The following is an 18,654-nucleotide window of genomic DNA, read 5'->3' as shown; positions in this document are numbered from 1 at the left end:
CCCCAGATCGCGCTCGCTTATATAAACAAAGATGGCGGCGGTTCCATCGAAGCCTACCAGTCTCGAGAATCCCACGGAAAAATAGGGCGGCTGTGAACAGTCTATCAGTCAGTCAGCGTATAGCACGTTATGGCTGCCTAGCGAGTCACAGGTGGGTTTACCACATTTTGTGCGCCATATAGTACTGGGTTCATTCTTGAAATTGGCTTCTTGCCTCCCTCAGAGATTTGAGGAAGCCTTTCCCATCAGTTCAGTCTATCAGTAGTAATTTCATACAACACAATACTTACTGAGATCCCTCCACAAGCGGTTTAGTCTCCGGAATGCATTTCTGCAAGAGCTCGTAGCATGGCAGACAAATTCCAACCAGAAAGCCAACCTAACAGTAAAGGCAATCATGAAAATGTGAGTTGGTAACAAATTCAGGTCCTATCCAGACGAATCCGGACAAATTTGAAAATGCATCCGTTCTTATTCGATTTGGTGTGGACGGGGCCTTAACCACTACGTAGAGTGTTTTTAAAAAGGGCGGTTACTTTTGAAACGTTTTCGCGGAAAGAGACCCCTAAACTTCCGGTTACAAGTCGACTGGAACGTCCACAACTTTAACGTTCTCTTTAGGCCCGTTTACACGTTAAAAGAGAAGGAACGGCTCGGTTAGAAACAAGTACCGGTTCCAGACGAAATCTTCCGTTTACACGTACAAATTCTGTAATGTACCTAACAGAAAAAGGCACGGTACTTGAGAGCCCCTTGGAACGGGTACTAGACCGTTTACACGTTGTTTTCTTCGAGACCGGTAACGATAGAGCCCGCAATAATTAAACAAAACTGCTTCGATTAGTTGTTCATATGAGCTTACACATACAGTACACTGTGCGTATCTCCGACTATCATAAATTTACAAGCACTTTTCTGGTTTCTTCTGAAGAAGAGAACACGAAATTCACGTTTGACAGCGCGAGTGATTCTTCAAAGAAATGCTTCTGAGAGAATGTACCGAATTAGGAGAAAAAGAAGGCTTACGGTTCTCCTATTAACAGCCCTTGTATCGCACTTCACAGTCGCACGGAGCTTGTGGCAAATTCCAAGAACAAGCGCTTGGTTTGATCTTGCATACAGCCCTTACTCTAACGATCTATGGTATGCTAAACAACTGACATGGAGTACAACGGGCTCAGAAAAACGTAACAGAACGGTGCCGAAAAAAGGGCGAGCGTTTACACGTTGAAAAGAAAACAAAAATGTGGGTACGGAACCGTTTTTTATCGGTTCCGTTCCGAAAGGGGTCCATAGCCCCCTATGGACCTTTTTAGGAACGGAACGGATAAGACTGGAACGGGTCAAGTACTGTTTACACGTCAAATTTTGTCGGAGCCGTTCGTCTTTTTATCCGAGCCGTTCCAATTTTTTCGGTCGTGTAAACGGCCCTTTTAATAACCTCTCAGGACTAAACTCACAATTTAAGCGAATGCGATTCGAAAATTACACACCTGTTATTGTTAAGTTGAGTGAGTGAGGTTTATGAGGGCTGGTAGGTGAGGGGCGTTTTCGTGGGATTTAGAATTCGCAAAAGGCGTGCCACATTGGCAGGCCAAAAAATTGCGCGGGTAACATGTTGAAACAAAGAGAAATATTCCTATGAAAACCAATGCAATAACCATGAACGAGATAGGCTAGGATAATGGCATCTAACACAGCATCTTAAAAATTTTCTTTCTGTGAATATTCGTTAACGATGCGCAAGAAAGCTTTCTAAGAAGATGTGACCATTATTGCTCACCTGATGTGCAGGTAATTCATGAGCTGTGTTACGGTCCTTCATTGCGATGGGCGTTTTTCCTTGGGCCTTCTCCAGGTCGCCCTACAAACACCAACAACATTAAGTACCAAAACAAAAAGACAGATCATTCAATAATAGCATCTTTCAGCCCTCGCATCATTGCTTTTCCATAATTTGACAAACTGTACTTTACGGTAATTCTCACCTCTGCGTAGAATTCCTGGTAGATGACTTTCACAATTTCCAGCTGGATTTCCCAAGGCTTTGTACAGGCGGACAAATCACAGGCAGTCATGCAAATGGCTCTGAGCAGTTTCCTAAAAGATAGACGTTCAACGTTACTGGCAAACACTACTAAAAACCAACAAGAATGATCATTTACAAGACAACAAGATCCGGAGCAAACGACGTCTACGCTCGCAAGCTAGTCCTTTTAAAAGGAACGAAAAGAGATTTCTACTGAGAGAAAAACAAAGTGAGAACAAGAGAACATTTTCTACAGTGACCAGTTCCTTAAAATAATTAATAATAACATTAGATGGTAGTCTGATAGTTCAATTACTGTGTAGCCTGCATAGCAAGCGTTTCTGTTTGTGGATTTGGCAAATTGGGACGAGAGCGACGGAAACGAAAGAGGGAGCAAAGAGGGGGAGGGGGGGGGGGGGGGGAGGAGGAGAGGAAGGACGCTCTCTCCTCCCCTCTCCAAAATACGAAAGTCGGAAATTAAGTGCAGAAAACTCCACGGAAACGGTTGCTTCGTAGGCTAACTACTGTACTCCTCACCAACATGCGAACTCTGACGTTCAAACGAAGTACGGAAACTTAACACTGGCGTCAGTTATCTGAGCGGGCGTCTGGGTACACAGCGAAGTTTAGTTCACCTTTATTTTGAAGGATATGTTGTTTGAAATCGTAATTATGGCTGGTTTTGAACTTCGTGCAGTTAAAGTCTTACCGTGGATCAACGCCAGCCGGAAATAAATAGCCATGTTAAATTGCATATTCTGGTTAGGGAGAAGAAGAAGGTGGCACTAGGATGCAATTTAACTTGAAAAATTTTGCCGACACTTTGAAATTTAAAGAAATGTTCTCGTTTTTGATTGGTTTACAAACTACCAAAGCCAGACTCCTTTGTTGTAAACGTGACCTGTGATTGGCTGATCAATGTTGGGAGGCCCCGGTTGAGTTCGTTGCACTGTAACTGCATACGCTGAAGTGTTGTACTGACCTGTGTTCCTGATTGTCCCAAGAGAACTGACCCTTTTCGACCAGATCCTTGAGTTTAGATTTGTTACCAAAGAACAAGGCCAGATCAGTAGCGAGGATGCACTCCTTCATGTATCCCAGCACTGTTTTGTACTCTGCCGGGCTCAAGTGTGAGTATATGTTGTGGCCTTCGTGCTGTTCAGGTAGAAAATAAATAACCGGATTAAAGGGTAAAAGTGAAAGGGGCACTCGGGCCTTAAATTAGCACACAACCAGAACTTAACAGTTTCCGTGGCAGACACGAAACAAGTAGAAGCACAGGCAGACCAACCTCTGTTTGTGTGGTGTAATTACTGTTTGGAACTTGAGACTTAATATTCACGCGACACGATCGGTTGAAATTTTTATTTAAATATCTCCACTCAATTAAAATTTCGACCGATCGTGTCGCGTGAATATTAAGTCTCAAGTTCCAAACAGTAATTACACCACACAAACGGAGGGTGGTCTGCCTGTGGTAGAAGTAGTACATGCACTACTCCGTCCCTCGTCAGAGCGAATCATTAGGGAGCTTTAGAAACGACGGCGGCGACAACAGCGAAAACATCACTATTAAAACGAATTCGCGTTTTTTCAAACGTTGTCGCCATAATTCCAACTCGCTTTAAATGTCAAATAAAGGCGAAATTTCCTGGAGTTGAATTCTTGGAGACCGCACACAAGTTCAGAAAGGGAAAGAAAAATTCCTCGTCGTGTGTTTGCGTCCTCCATACAACGTCCCATCAGGAAATTTCACGTCCTAGTCGTACACTGACGGTAACGAAGTGTAACAAAAAGTGTAATGCACGGACCGAGTTATTTGGGGTATGGGGCCTATTCCCTTTGTTAAGTTCTCGTTGCCGTCGCTGCCGTCGTTGCTAAAGCTCCCTATTCGCTCCGACGAAGGTGGCCCAATTACCTTTATTTATCAAATCTGCTCATAAAACCAAACATTCGTTTTCACTACCCACCAAAATAGCATCGCAGATTCCTGAAAAACTAATCCCCTTATCAGTGGGATGTAAGTCCACCACGGGAATACCTTCGGAATCTTGTTGGGATTTCCAACAAGTTCACTAGTTTCCATTCATACACCTGGATCGAGAGAGACGGTGTGGAGCTACATGTAAGCTGCTCTTCTAAGAAATACACCATGGTAGAGAACAGCCTCCAGCCACTGACTAAAGGAAAAAAATGGGGGTTACTTAACACGCGGCTCCATACCTGGAGGATGGTAATGGTCTGATTGAAATGGTGATGTTCCATGGTTGATGTGCTGTACACAGCTGCTAGTGGTGTTTGCTCATTCTTCATCCACGAGTTAGTGCGACCTCTGTGGTCCAAGTCATGACAAAGCGAGGCAAAGAACATCGCCAAGGCCTGTGTAACAGAATTCAACAATGTTCTCTCCCTATGACGCGGATTTGCACAGGGCAACACACATAGATACAAGTGCTTAAAATTGCTCTTACAGTTGAAAAAAGTCCCATCAAATTCTCTCTTCAATGGCTGCGGCAACTTTCTTCACTGCTGCAAAGCCACAGATGATCCCGTGGCATTTGGAGGTGACGTTATGTATAGGGCTAGTTTTCTGCACCTTTTCACATATATAAGTTGGGGACGTTAAAGAACTCACAATACTTTTCGTAAAGAGGAGGAGACGTAGCCCACGGTATGTGGTCTGGCCTGCCCACTTCATCCTTTCATTTTAATTTCCAGTTACCGTGAGATCAAAGATGGACTGATAGTGGCAGCCAAAGGACTTTCTATACGTCTCCGATCTCACTGAATATACAATGCAGTTCTCCTCGTTTCGAGATCTTTATGCTTGGCCACGCAGCACCCCAGCCATTTATGAGAATTCTGGGAGGCAAGTTATACAGAACAATACCTATTGTAGCACACCCTTTGACGAAAATCCAACGAAACAGATTGAGTCACAGTGAGACAACTCTACAGTTTCACACAATTTTAAGGAGGGTGCTTCCTAATACAGAAGTATTTTGTGCGGTTTATGAGTATGCGGAAAAAAGTAGATCTTAGCAAGGGCTATTGGAGGAAAAAAAGAAAATTGAGGGTAACCATCACCGTGCATTTTTGAGATAACAAAGTAGCAATAATTCAAAAAAGCTGTAAAATGCATAACAATGTATGGCATTTTCCTCCACAATGAAGCTTAATTATCTCTGAAAAACGCGTGGTCACTCCGAATTTCCTTTTTGCATTCCATCAACCCTTGCCAAGATCTGTTTTTCACGCATAGTCATAAACTGCGCAAAAATACTGCTGTTTTAGGAGGAACCAACTTTCCGGCGCTGACTAATCCCGAGATGCGCAGAAAATATGCGCAGTAGCAAAAGTAGGTACCGTCCTTAAGGTGATAGTACAGTTAATTGCATATCGCTCACCTCAAGTGCCGTAAACTTGTCGTTTCCTGACCGAATAACAAGGTACATGGAATGAGCTACAGCAAAAGCATGAGTCCAGTTGTGGTACGGAACATCTCGGTAGTTCTTCTTCACTGTTAATACAAACCGTCTGAGTTCATCCAATCCAAACCTAATGGATAGAGCCATGAGTAAGAACTGAGTTTACGTCTTAACATACAGTACATCCACGCTTTACGGACACGCGCTTTATACGGACATCTCTTATTACGGAAAGTATTCTTGGTCCCCATACATTGCCCTTAAAATTAAGCCGCTTATAAGGACACTCCGCAATACGGACATTAGGCACTTTAAGGAACCACGACGGCAAAAGCAACGAAAACGTCGCTTGAAAATATAAGTTCGCGTTACTTCAACTACTTCGCGATTATTCCAATTCGTTCAACTTGTACAATGTGGCCAAACTATCCTGTAACAGAATTGGTAGGAACGGTGTGCAAGTCGAGACAGAGAATGAAAACTTTATTTGATCATGCGGACCAAAAGTTTAACAAACAACCAACCTTTGAAGTGAAAAGAGGTTCTTTGTCATTTGAATGACAAGACTTGGCATCATGTCCTGTCCTTGGCTGATCAGTGAGTACGAGTCAAAGCGGTAGCTAAGAAAATCACAAGGGTACAAAGAAAGAATGATATCCTTAATTTGAGCCCCGGTTCGTGTATTTACAGGGCAACACAACCATGCGTCAGACATTTTTGTTGACCTATACCTCTGGTTATGTGCCCTCATTCTAATAGAGCGGCTTTCAATTGAGTGTCGTAAAACCAAAGCCAAATTAATTACTCTGACCAATCGCAGCAGATGCAAACCAATCAGAATTCAAAGGAAATACATGTATTTGGCGCCAAGCGCGGGAAAATGCGTGAGGCGAAAACACGATTGGTTTTGGTTTGAATTCCCATTAGTTGAAAAAGTGGCGCGAGTTTTGTTAATTAGTCACAGAGCGCAGGAATGCAAAACCAAGGCAAACGCGAAATTACTTTGGACACTCAATTGAAAACCGCTCTAAGAACTACCTTGGTACCAGGACAACTAAAATAACTACCAGTCCCTCCCCAAAGAACATAAATAAGAAATAGTAGATACAATAAGAACTGTATGTGAACTCCATGTTCACTGCCAAGAACAATTAACTGTCGAACATTCAATCCAGTTGATTGATGTTAAAAGGCAAAATTTAAAAAATCTAAAATCCAAATGAGCATGGGTACATGATAAAAGGAGAAAGGTTCAATTCATGCCAGGGCAAACGTTAACGGTCCGGCCCCGGTTGTTCAAAGTGTGGATAACTTTGTCCAGCTGATAAATTGCTATCCAGAGGATAAAATGTACTCCAATCAATACATTTTATCTGCTGGCAAGCGTCTTATCCGCTGGAAAACATTATCCGCTCTTTGAACAACTGGGGCCTGGTTGACACTTATATACAAATAGTCAGTGAGAAAGTAGACCGTTGAACTTGTGGGTATCTTTGTGTTGTTAAGAGATGACGATAGTCTAGTTAACGTTAAAAAACGCGTTTTGCATTTTTGTGTTAATTTTTTATTTCTTGCAATAAAGCTTTTTTCCTGCTACGTTCGAAAGTTTCGATCATGCCCTTCAGTTATAGAGCTCAACCTTTTTTGAAATGAAACATTTCTTCCCAAAACAAGCTCCCCACCTCTCCTACTCCCGCAAAAGATCCCTATAAGCAAATAATTAAAGTATTGCGATCCCGTTCGGTCAGAGCAAGAGTCAGCCATATAGCACATGCTTCGAAATTGTCTGTATTAAAGATTTCAAAGCATAGCGAGTTTACAGGAATCTTGATTCCGTTATGCACCAGTTGGAAGAAAAAGATCTTAACTCCCATTTCAATCAGAAGGGTGTGGCTTAATTTGTAGAAGTTGCTTGCCCCTTTAAGATTGCACCTCCAGGTTTTGAAACAAGCACTTACAACTGCTGTAGAACAGCCCAAGAGAATACACTTTGACCGTTGTGAGTTCACACGGAAGGAATGTTATAGATTAATAATATTGCCTTTACTTACGATTCCAGATTAGGATATGGTTCTTGTAATTCCGTTTCTGTAATGCTCTTGAACTCACGATCAGAACACTTGCTGTGATAGGAAAGAACCTCCAGCGCAACCTACAGAATGCAGCAATGCAGAGGTAACTCTTTTGACAAGTCTAAACTCCTATATGCACCATCACTTACAATGCCATCACCTCTCATAACGCCTTCCATTCCATCCCTACAGACATTATCAGCTCGACTTCCGCTGCTGCTGCTGCTGCTGCTGCTACTGCTACTGCTGCCGCTACTGCTACTGCTACTGCTACTGCTGCCGCTACTGCTACTGCTACTGCTACTGCTACTGCTACTGCTGCTACTACTACTACTTACCACTTTCAGAAACAGCTTGGACTCTATCCCTACATACCAATTATTGAGTACAGTAGAGCAAAATCAAAGCAAAAAAAAGAAACTAATGGCGACTGCTCTATAATGATTAATAACGTCTTCAAACGATCGCTGCTTGATGTGTCAAACTTGTAGCATCAAGTTGAATAACGGCAACTGTAATAGGAATGGAAAAGCACTTTAACCTACCCTATGCTTTTGTTCAGATCTTCTGATCTTGTCATAAAGCTAGAAAAGGAAATTTAAATCACATCAAGTCAAAAATGTGGACATTATATTAAAAAATAAGTATTGTTAATATAACATAATGAAGAATGCTTCATCCTTTACACCCCAAACCTGATAGACATACAATTTCTCCTTACAAGGTCATAAGAGTAAGAGAAATGAACCCCAAGAGTAACATTCCCTGATATTTGAATAAAATTATCCGTACCAGTTCCATACGAAATATAACGACAACATCAAGGAGAATGAGCATGTTGATAACTTGGGGCTAAAAGGGTTAAAGCAAGTTCCTGGTCCTACTTAAGAAAAACACGACATATCAACCTAAAAACGTCTACAGTACGTGTTTTCCCAACACTCGACAAAATCCCATTGGCCTCTCACGGTTATAGAGTTATGGTCTTTCAATCTTTCATTTTTTCAATTTAATTGGTGCCTAAATAGCTGCAGCTACTCCTGGCAAGGGTGGGCAACTTTCGCCTTACAATGATAAATAGCAATCACATAGTCTCCCTTCAAAGTAGTTCGTCTCTTTTTATAATTCTTAGTGATGGTTTAGCACGTATTTGACAAACCTTAGCATGATGAAGGGCCAAACCACAGTAGATAGCAAATGTTTGAAAAGACTTCTCATCTGTTGAAAAAAAGTAAGACATTCATTTACATGTAACTTGTGCTTAATTGTGAGACACAAATTTCCAAATACGGCTTTCATCATATAAAGATCGAAGCACTCCTCTTAGACCGGTTAACATACCAATATAAATGTGTTAATTGTGAGAAATTAATGCTCCTCTAAAATCACAGCCAGTACATCACGGGTGTCTAAACACACTGATCAATAAATTAGGCTAATGCACCAGTATGTATACAATGTCTGTATTTTTAGTATTGAAGTTTCTAGATTTTTCGGTTGGGGTAGACATTTGATACTGCGTAAATGGCTTATTCTTGGTTGTTAGCAAATTCTGTGTCGTGAATTCGTCCTATATCAATCTTCTTTGCTACAAACAATCACATCACGTCCATCAGGCCCTCGACCTCTTGACTTAAGGACAGTGCCTCCTAATACAGAAGTACTTTTGCGCCGGTTATGGCTATGAAGGAAAAGCAGGGCTTAGCAAGGGGCTGTTGGAATCCAAAAAGAAAATTGGGGATAACCATGTATGACATTTTTTTTCCAAATTGAAGCTTAAAATTATCTCTGAAGAATCCGTGATTACCCTCAAGTTTCGTTTTGAATTTCAAAAGCCCTTGCTAAGAACTTAATTCTTTTCTAGTATAGTCAAAAACCGCGCAAAAAATATCTTTGAATTAGTAGCTATCTTCAATAAGAAATTAGAGGCGGTTCTCAGGCCATCCCGAGATTTACAGAACGTATGCACAGTAGATGTACCTGAGGCAGTGAAAACTCCACTTTTTTTGTTAACCATCTGAACAACACCAATGATACTGAAGGGAAAAAAAGAACACGTTAGTGACTGATCAACAAATAAAACGGTGATTAGAATTCAGTGTTAAAAACCTCCAACATGCAACCAACAGTTCAAGGAAACACTTACTTTCCTCTGATGAAGATCGGCATACACAATAAGGTGTTCGTAGTGTAGCCTGTCTGAATGTCAATTTCCCTGAAAACAGAGAAGAAAAAATTCACCTCAGTTACAATCCAGCATACGGAAAATTAAAATTAAAAGATGGCGGCTGTACATTTTACCACAATGCCTCAGTTGCAAGTCAACACAGCCAATAGGAACATAGAAAGCCGTATTTTTGGCAAATTTCGTCCCTTTAGTAGCAACATTGTGTATGCTTGGTTTGAAGTTTTTAGAACTTTTCTGTGCGTTTTTATGAGCGTTTCTAGGGATTTCGCACGCTAAGAATTACGGCTAAATGTACAAGTCGCCATCTTGTTCGGTAGGGTGGATTCTTACTTAAACTTTGAAATATAAATTAAATTATTCTATTTCTACTGCATTACACGCTTGGAAGTTGCATTCTTCCCATGGAAGGCAGTTTTGATAATGGCAAGCTAACGTTTTGTTTTGTACATTTTGTTAAGGAAAGAGCAATAACAAATGGCTGGGAAAAAAACCTGGTGTAAATCAAGTTTGGTCCTGCAGTGCATTGAAGCAAGAAACCTACAACGTCGGGTTCTGAAAGGAGAGAGCCATGTTATTGCCAACGAAGGAAAATGTATTGGCCGCGTGCAAAACAGCATAAACCGAAGAAAACTTAACAGGAATTTCTGTGAGTGACCTCCATCTCCTTTCTTCACCTAATTTCTGTAGCGCGTGATGGATCAAACAAGCGGTGAAGCCGCGAGCCGCGAGATACGTGGGCTCGGAGGAAAGGAAGAAGTACTTTCTCCTCCCTCTCCCCAATCCCTCCTCGTCCACCATTCTAATTTGCATAATTTTACCGCCACTTTGGGCGCGTGATCTGAGGAAAACGTACGACTGCTCACACTCTACATCTACAGCTGTATTAAGGGACCTCCTAGATGAAATTCCATTTGAATCAATTTTCAGCTAAAAACTAAAAAGTCACTTTCACAGGCAACCATCTCATGTAAGTGATAGTAATGCCAGTCACCCCAGCACCGAGCCTGTACAGTTTGTCTTTGCTACTACGGCTAATTTGAGATTTTCAAACAAAGTTTTTGGCTCCTTAATAATTGTCTCACCAAGTGTTCTGATATCAATGTTCCCAGTTTACCTGTTAAATCGTTCATCGTGGTAGGCATCAGTGATGTTAAGCGTTTCTCCGGTGGTTGCCACGTGTCCAGCCACACCTTTGGATTTTGGAAATCTGGAGAAAAACATTCACATAAAAATATGGCGTGAAGAATCCAACTCAGAACTCGAGACTAAATTTTAGCTCACTAGCCCAGCGGCTAGTAACAGGTGTGGAATTTGAGATAAATGTGATGGTATATTTCAAGCCTGGTGAATGAATGAGAATGATGCACACTTGGAAAAAAAGAAATCCGAGTGCTCCTATCAGGAGTCCAACCAAAGACCTTCCGATTACTACTGTAGTTCGGAATTGCTCTACAACTGAGCTACATGGCCTTAGCTCCCACCAGTTTCCTGTAGCTCAGTGGTGGAGCATCCGAACTAGTAATCAGAAGGTCTTAGGTTTGACTCCTGATAGGAGCACTCGGATTTCTTTTTTCCGAGTATGCCTGTGTCACTTTCTGGAATAATACATCATTCTCAGGTGTGGATTTATTAGCCAAAATAAACTTTTCATTCACATGTGGCGGCAAGCAGATTCTGCCATTTGTTGGTTAAGAAACAGGAAAACTCGAACCAGTGAATCAATTAGTTCCTATTTACCTGTCTTGACTGTTTAAATGTGAAAACTATGAAATAGGTTAACAATCTGTTTTAATAAGTTTCTATCACGGTTCGTACTCTTTTGGGCAAACATTCCATGACTTTCCATGGCCTTTCTAAGTCTTTCCATGACAGAGCGCTTGCATTTGACAGTGTCAAAATGCGTAGTGTTTACCTCTACTGAGTTAAAATCTCTTTCTTGGTTCCTTTTCGTTTTATTTTTTTAATTGTTCATCTTGTTTTTTTGTTCTCTCAAAGAATACTTTCTTAGTGATTTTCCATGAATATCATTTTCCACGAAACTTCATGACCTACAATTAAATTTCACTACTTAAACGAAATGAAAAAATTCCACGACTTTCCAGGTTTTCCATGACCCACACGAACCCTGTCTCTTCTCTCGATTTGCACATTCAAATAATTTTCATTTTTGTTTGACCTTGCAGTGCTTTACAATTCTTACTTAAGCCAAAACGGCTAGTGAAAGAGCAAAACTTACTACAGCTGTAACGGAAAAACTAGTCTGTAGCTAGTTGGCTACCGTTAGTCGACGTCTCGAACAGTGCTTGAGAAAGAATACTTTCCACATTAATACAGAAAACCTCATGACATTTTCTCACCACAACATCAAAACAGTGCCACTTTAATACTACCTAATTTCCTTTTGAAGATTGGAGGACCGGCTGTCTTCCAGGCTGCCACCAATGTCAAATATTCTGGCATACAATTCACTTGTTCTGTTGTCAACAAGAAACAGGGAAGTCCTGTCTGCATCCACCAATGTTTGTGCATAATTCTGTAAAAAAAGGTTTGACAAAAGTTCAGTCCAAGCACATAGCATAATTATCACTTGGTAGAAGGCAACATCAAGCTGAAATTCCTTTAGTTGTGGACATGACAAAAATTACTAACTGACGACTAGTACGTGAACAATTAGTCAGGACAAAAGCAAGGAAATGAGATTTTTTAAACAGCACAATGACTCTATAATCTTGAAGACATGTTTCAATGATGATCTTCCCAGGAGAATTCTTATTGGTGAATTGACAGGTGCCACTCATTGATTTGTCTTGATTAGACTGGCTTAAAGTTTAAATCTCTCCAAAGACAGATACCATGTTCAGAGTACATGAGTGCCAGTACCCAGTTTCCAGCATTTAATAAAACCCCTGATCATTGTCATTTACAAGTTCCTAGAATTTTTAATAAGGAAAGTTTATACTTTTGTCTCTGTAACAGTTAAGATACGTGACATCTACAATATACATGTAATGTAGCTGTGAATACATGAAAAAATTATTCTTCCCAGCTATTATGCAATCCTTACAAATCATTGACAAGTCATCTCTCCCGCCTCCGTACCCCTTAAAGTTAGTTTGCAACCATCCAAACTATGTTAGCAATAATTATTCAGCTACATATAGAAACCTGCCAACACTCAGGATCACTCAGGTAACTATGGCCTTGAGTAACGGTTGTACGCGAGTACTGTACATACACTTCGTACGTGTAACTTGTAAGACATTCTTTGTGTTACATGTTTCCAATTGACAAGTTTTCCTTTCTCATATGTAAGGAAACATTTAGCAAGGTTTTCTTTTCACGTGCCCTTATTGAAAAACTGGCATGCCAGGCTATCACCCAGTGTCCTATGGAAGCTAAGCTTGGTAAGCAGAACTGAGATAAACAACATTGAGATGGGCGAGGGGACCATGGAAATCACAGTATTACAATGCAGATTGGCTGCTAGGCATTTCAAAGAATTTGTCTTTCATTGTAGCTACATGTACATGTGAATGGCTGCATGCATAATTTAAACATCAGGCTGATACTAACCATAATCTTCATAATAACTGTATCCATGCTGACAATATCTTGAAATATTGACCTGGAGTAAAAATTTCATCATATAAGCACAGCGAAGGTAAACCAAATTAAAATCATAAACAAATCAAACAGAACTAGCATTTAAATTTGGTTTTGAACTTACCTTGTTACATTCAGAAGAAATTCTGTCAATTTTCTGTGTCTCTGCATGTTTTGGAACATCTGTAACGATGAAGGGAATTAACATACATTTTTAACAAAAGGAAAGATTTTATGTGCACGTGTAGTTACGTGTACATGATCATCATCATCATCATCATTATTTATTATTATGATTAAACATTATTATTACCTCAGCATAATACAGAGATATTCCACCCCACACAAGGTAGCTGTTAACAACCTGAAAGCAACAACAACAATAACAAAAAAATATACATGTATACAATTTGTTTTGTCAGTAAACTTGAGACAGTACAGAAGCATAGTTTAAGTTCAAGTCATGAGCACTTCCAAGGCTGTCATTATTTGCAATCACATTGTATTGAACCACATGATTACATACTTTACTGTCATTATATACCCGGCATAGTAAATCGAACGTTCGAAAATCGAACTCAATCGAACTCAATCCATTGAGTTCGGCAATCGAACGAAATCGAACACCAGACTTTCAGTGAGTTCGATTTCCGAACAAATCGAATTCAATCGAACAAATCGAACTAAATCGAACTCAATCCATCTGATTGTGTTCGATTGAGTTCGGAAACCGAACTCAATCGAACACAATTTAATTGATTGAGTTCGATTGGCTCTGGTAAACCTATACAAAGCAAGCCCAAAGCAAGCCCATCAAAGCAGGTTTTTCTTGTGCTTTGTTACAATTTATTCAATAACAGAAACCTCATTTATAAACTGTTCACGGCAGTTAAGAGAACAGAATAGAACAGAACAAAGCTATCATTATTCCCGCGGGCGTATTCCAAAATTGTCGTACCCTTTCCTTTTTTAGCTAACTTATAATTCCGGAGTGACAAATCGAAGGGTTGCTTTTACGCAAAAAGACAAGCAAATTACTAACTGCGACACAGGCAACGGCACACAGTATTTGAACCTTACAATCCACAGCGCATCTGAAGCCATTTCTGCGTAATTTCTTCATTTACGAAAAACATGTGCGCTACACTCCGGACTGAAGTAACTCGAGCTTCCAAGATCTGGTTAGCGATTTTCAAAGCCTGTTTTACACAAATCACGAGTTCGAAAATCGAACGTTCGATTGGGTTCGATTGATTTTTTGTCTTTTCGGTGAGTTCGATTTCGTTCGATTGCCGAACTCAATCGAACTCAATCCACGGATTGAGTTCGATTTCGTTCGATTGGGTTCGATTGAAATTTAGTTCGATTGGGTTCGATTTACTATGCCGGGTATATATCACCCATTTATAAAGCCTATGTTACACTATACAATATTTCTTGTAACTTGTTTTGCAATTTTGTTGTGAGACAAGTTGCGTGAAACATTGCCTGAGTGTAACATGCCCTGAATCTGAGAACATGCTTCTTTTAAAAATTTTTCATGATTCATCATTTATCACATGCACACTGAATAGATTATTGAAAATAAGAATGGTGTAAATGGCATACCTCATCATCCTCTTCTCCAAAAGCTTCATGGCCAAGCCTTCTGCACAACTCAATCACACCTGTGAAAATGTTGCAGTTTTGAATTAAATTACATTATACTGTAATTAAGTTAACTCCCTCAGCACAATCTGATCTGAGCTTTGTTTATAAGCCCCAATAGTGACCTAGCTACAATCATCATCAAATTCTGTTGGGAGGCTTACAAAATCTTGTTTGATCAAGTCTTCTAATGATGCAAGTTTGCTAATAAAAAATTTCATCTTTTTTTTTTGTCTATGCTTGGCTTCTCATTGAAAAACAACTCTGTTCAATTGGCAAGCTTTTAGTTTCAATGTTTGAACAACACAAGATTAAGTCATTGTTTATTTGCATGGGTTTCTTACTTTTTACAAATTATTAATTTTATTATTTACATGTTAATAAAAAAGACCACAGAACTGGTTGTAGAAACACTTACCAATTAGCTCACCATTTGATTGAACAATTGGCTGACACAAAACAGACTGAGCTGTGCTGTCTGAAATGAAATTAAGGAGAGAAAGAAATCTATTAAAATTATTAAATAAAGACCAGTGAGAAGGAATGTTGCTGGTATAACATTGACTGACATTTCAAGAACCTGAAAGGAAGTCACCTGATCAACTCCTAGGTTCAAACCTAACAATGGAGATTACATGTATGTTGCTAATAATTATCAAAATAACAATTAACAATTATTGTTAACAATTAATATTCATTTTTTTATATCAAGAGTTCAGATGTCAATATTTACATTTATGTCTTAAACTGCAGATAACAGTACTGAAATCTGGCAAGAAAAACCCAACTCAGTAATTAAATTAAATAATTTAATAAGAAAGAAAATAGATTCAATTTGTGCTGACATTAGTTGTGCTGACGGACCTAAAGTTAGAGTAGATGTCGCTGGCTCTTTTTTAAAAAAAAAAAAAAAACAAGGACCTGCATCTCAACAAACTCAAATTTACCATGATTAAATTAATTTTACAACCCTTTAAAAGTACCTTCCAATCCAATTCCTCCAGGGAAACGCTCATCCTTAAAAAGAAACAAAGTCCGTTTTAATTTATACTTATTTATAACAGCTCAAAACAACTCTTCAAAGAACTGGGTAACTCAGTGATATAGATGAGCAACGTACCATCCAATCCAGAAGGTAGTACAAGTAACAAATACTCTTGTAAAATTCATTAATTATTCATCAAATTTATGACCAATCAATGGGTTAAGAATTTGAGTCACATAACACCTCTGTAAACCCCAATAAAAATCAATGAGTTATTAAACAGTAGAATTAACTTTTTATACAAACTCCTATTCATTAACTTTTGATACAGATCTCTACTGATTAAAATGCAAAACACAAATATACATTCAATTTTATCAGTTTCAATTCACAAGTACAATAAAATATTCGCGTCCGATCATACTTTATCTAATACTTAGTTGCTTTATGGTACACTGCCAGATGCTGGATTGCTCAGACTGTGTGAGTGACTTATTTTATGAATTCACTTTCCAGGGTTGTGACTTGTGGTACAGCTATAAATCTGTTATTTTAATTTCTAACTTTACAGTACTGTAATGAAGGGAGTAGGCTGAATTGAAGAAACATGAACCCCATGACAGCTATTTCTGACTGCACTTACCCCCAACACTTCATTAGTCCTCAGTGGTTTTTGAGTATGAGCAACATAAGCTGCAATTGTCGTTCCTGCCTCAATTTTTATATTTGATGAAGTTCTCCTAAAAAAAGCAAGATGGCATGTCTACTGAAAAAAATGCATCTATCATAAAATGATATAGATCGTGGATCGATGCAGTATGATGTATGTGACCAAGAATTCTCTACAGTCTGGAGTTCACCTTCAAAATTACATGTAAGCTGCTGGTGTTAATAAACAACATCAAGTTTATATTAAATAAACATGAATTATTCCATGGCTGTTCCCAAAGAAACTCTCCTAAGAAGGCAGAAGTCGAGACTGCAAAGTATTACGTACTTCAGCCCTGTTTCCTAAAGTGACAGTACCAGTAAGGCATTGTAACTGTACATTTTGATGACATACATCTTCTCAATAGGACGAGGAGTACACCCACAACTGGCCAAAGCTACCAAAGGCTTGATAACGCCAAGGGGTAGAACCCTTTACAATGTAAAATATGGCAGTTATTTCAAATGAAGAGGCTTAATTTGAATCCTCTTCATTAAACTACATGTAGTCTGGCTCATCTAATGTAGATGTATGTATTTCCTGTGCTAATTAATAATCAAGGAGACATACAGACTACCGTGATTCATTTTATTGCCAGGAGCACTTAACTAATTTAATTACTTTTGTTAGCCAAAGGAAGGGTGATTAACAGAGAAGGGGTGCTATTTCTTTCTTCACATAAACACCAGTGTGTGAATAGAATTTATAAGCATTTTAATGAACAATTATACAGGGCTTCTGATATTTCGCGTGGTCGCGGAGCCGCGAAATTCAGGTATATCCGCGGAATCCCGCGAAATTCACAAAAAAACGCATAATACCGCGAAATTCGTTAAAAATCCTACCAAATACATGTCGGTACAACATATTTGAAACTTATCTTGGCTACTGGGGCTGTTTACTTTCCATAAATGCAAATTTATCTTGAAATTTCGTCACTGCCACGAATAAACATAACGTACCATAACTACCAGGCGTTCTTAGATTAATGTTGCAAAAAACTGGGCACAAGAAATGAGAAGACTTTTCGGTGACACTATACGGAGTGGGAAAGGGAACTGCTGTTTGTAGTAATGCAGGCACCTGTTTAATCGTCCGTGCAGGACACGATCGAAGACACAACAATGTTTTGACTTCACAAATGGATTTGAACCTTTGATCACAAACAATCTTGCCTTGTAAACTGCAAAGCAACACAAGAGAGCAAGGAGAGAAAAGAAATTTATTGCGTTGCTGTGTTTGGCTCTAAATTGCAGCTGAAAAAGGAGGTTAACCGGCCGGGCGTTTCAGTAAAGCTTATGTTTTTCTTGTAGCTCGAAACAAGTACAATTGCCTTGAGAACTGTGTTGGATGAAGTTTTGTGTTTTCTTTCTTGCCCTGAATTTGACATCCTTCCAATATATCTTTTTTTTCTGGAATCTTTCTTCTTAGCTTTCTTCTTTGTTTTTCGCCGAAAATTCCTGCGAAATTCCCGCAAAATCAGCTGTTTTCTCCGCGAATTTGTCTCCAAAAATCCCACGAAATTGACTTTTTTTCCCGCGAATTATCAGAAGCCCTGATTATAACAGAAACTGAAATGTACTAACAGCTGTAATGGGCAATTCCAGAAAATATCCATACCATACCACGGACGGCTTTTAGGATTTCCGAAGGGGAGGGGGGGTTCACGATTATGAAATTCCGAAGGGGAGGGGGGGGGGGGTTCACGATTATGGAATTCTGAGGGCATGGGGGGGCCTTTGCTCGTTTTTTAATCAAGGAAATGCTGTTTTCGAAGTTTTGATTTGAAAGATTAAAGTACAATCAAGCATAATTATGTGCAGCGTACTGGTAGCGATCGCGCGTGTTTCCATTCTCAGCTTGTGAAACAGCGGCCGAAAAAGGTGCAATCCTTTAATATCGCTTCCTTCACTGTTTATTACTGGGTTAAGTGGACAGGTAGTCATCTTTGAGAGGAAGACACGGTTACGATTTGAAATGAAGAAAACGTGAC

General features: G+C 39.5%; 1 protein-coding gene across 1 annotated transcript in view; it reads right to left on the bottom strand.

The window, feature by feature from the left end:
- LOC146455846 (putative 3',5'-cyclic phosphodiesterase pde-5) overlaps window positions 1-18,654 on the bottom strand; it is a 35,661-nt gene that overhangs the window by 5,969 nt on the left and 11,038 nt on the right. The window contains exons 7-27 of the mRNA XM_085093778.1: window positions 16,596-16,692; window positions 15,951-15,984; window positions 15,386-15,445; window positions 14,929-14,987; window positions 13,634-13,684; window positions 13,445-13,503; window positions 13,291-13,342; window positions 12,108-12,250; window positions 10,832-10,924; window positions 9,676-9,744; window positions 9,510-9,565; window positions 8,689-8,747; window positions 8,075-8,113; window positions 7,509-7,609; window positions 5,982-6,077; window positions 5,437-5,587; window positions 4,253-4,408; window positions 3,012-3,184; window positions 1,989-2,100; window positions 1,784-1,864; window positions 291-379 (exon numbers count right to left, since the gene is read on the bottom strand). Of these exons, the coding sequence (XP_084949904.1) occupies window positions 291-379; window positions 1,784-1,864; window positions 1,989-2,100; window positions 3,012-3,184; window positions 4,253-4,408; window positions 5,437-5,587; window positions 5,982-6,077; window positions 7,509-7,609; window positions 8,075-8,113; window positions 8,689-8,747; window positions 9,510-9,565; window positions 9,676-9,744; window positions 10,832-10,924; window positions 12,108-12,250; window positions 13,291-13,342; window positions 13,445-13,503; window positions 13,634-13,684; window positions 14,929-14,987; window positions 15,386-15,445; window positions 15,951-15,984; window positions 16,596-16,692 (1,830 nt within the window). The remainder of the gene's footprint in view (window positions 1-290; window positions 380-1,783; window positions 1,865-1,988; window positions 2,101-3,011; window positions 3,185-4,252; window positions 4,409-5,436; window positions 5,588-5,981; window positions 6,078-7,508; window positions 7,610-8,074; window positions 8,114-8,688; window positions 8,748-9,509; window positions 9,566-9,675; window positions 9,745-10,831; window positions 10,925-12,107; window positions 12,251-13,290; window positions 13,343-13,444; window positions 13,504-13,633; window positions 13,685-14,928; window positions 14,988-15,385; window positions 15,446-15,950; window positions 15,985-16,595; window positions 16,693-18,654) is intronic.

This window comes from Pavona decussata, unplaced genomic scaffold (genome assembly GCF_977016875.1).
Source record: "Pavona decussata unplaced genomic scaffold, jaPavDecu1.1 SCAFFOLD_269, whole genome shotgun sequence".
NCBI classification, from domain to species: domain Eukaryota; kingdom Metazoa; phylum Cnidaria; class Anthozoa; order Scleractinia; family Agariciidae; genus Pavona; species Pavona decussata.
Note: the sequence above shows the minus strand (reverse complement) of the source record. Positions and strands in the feature narration are given on the sequence as shown.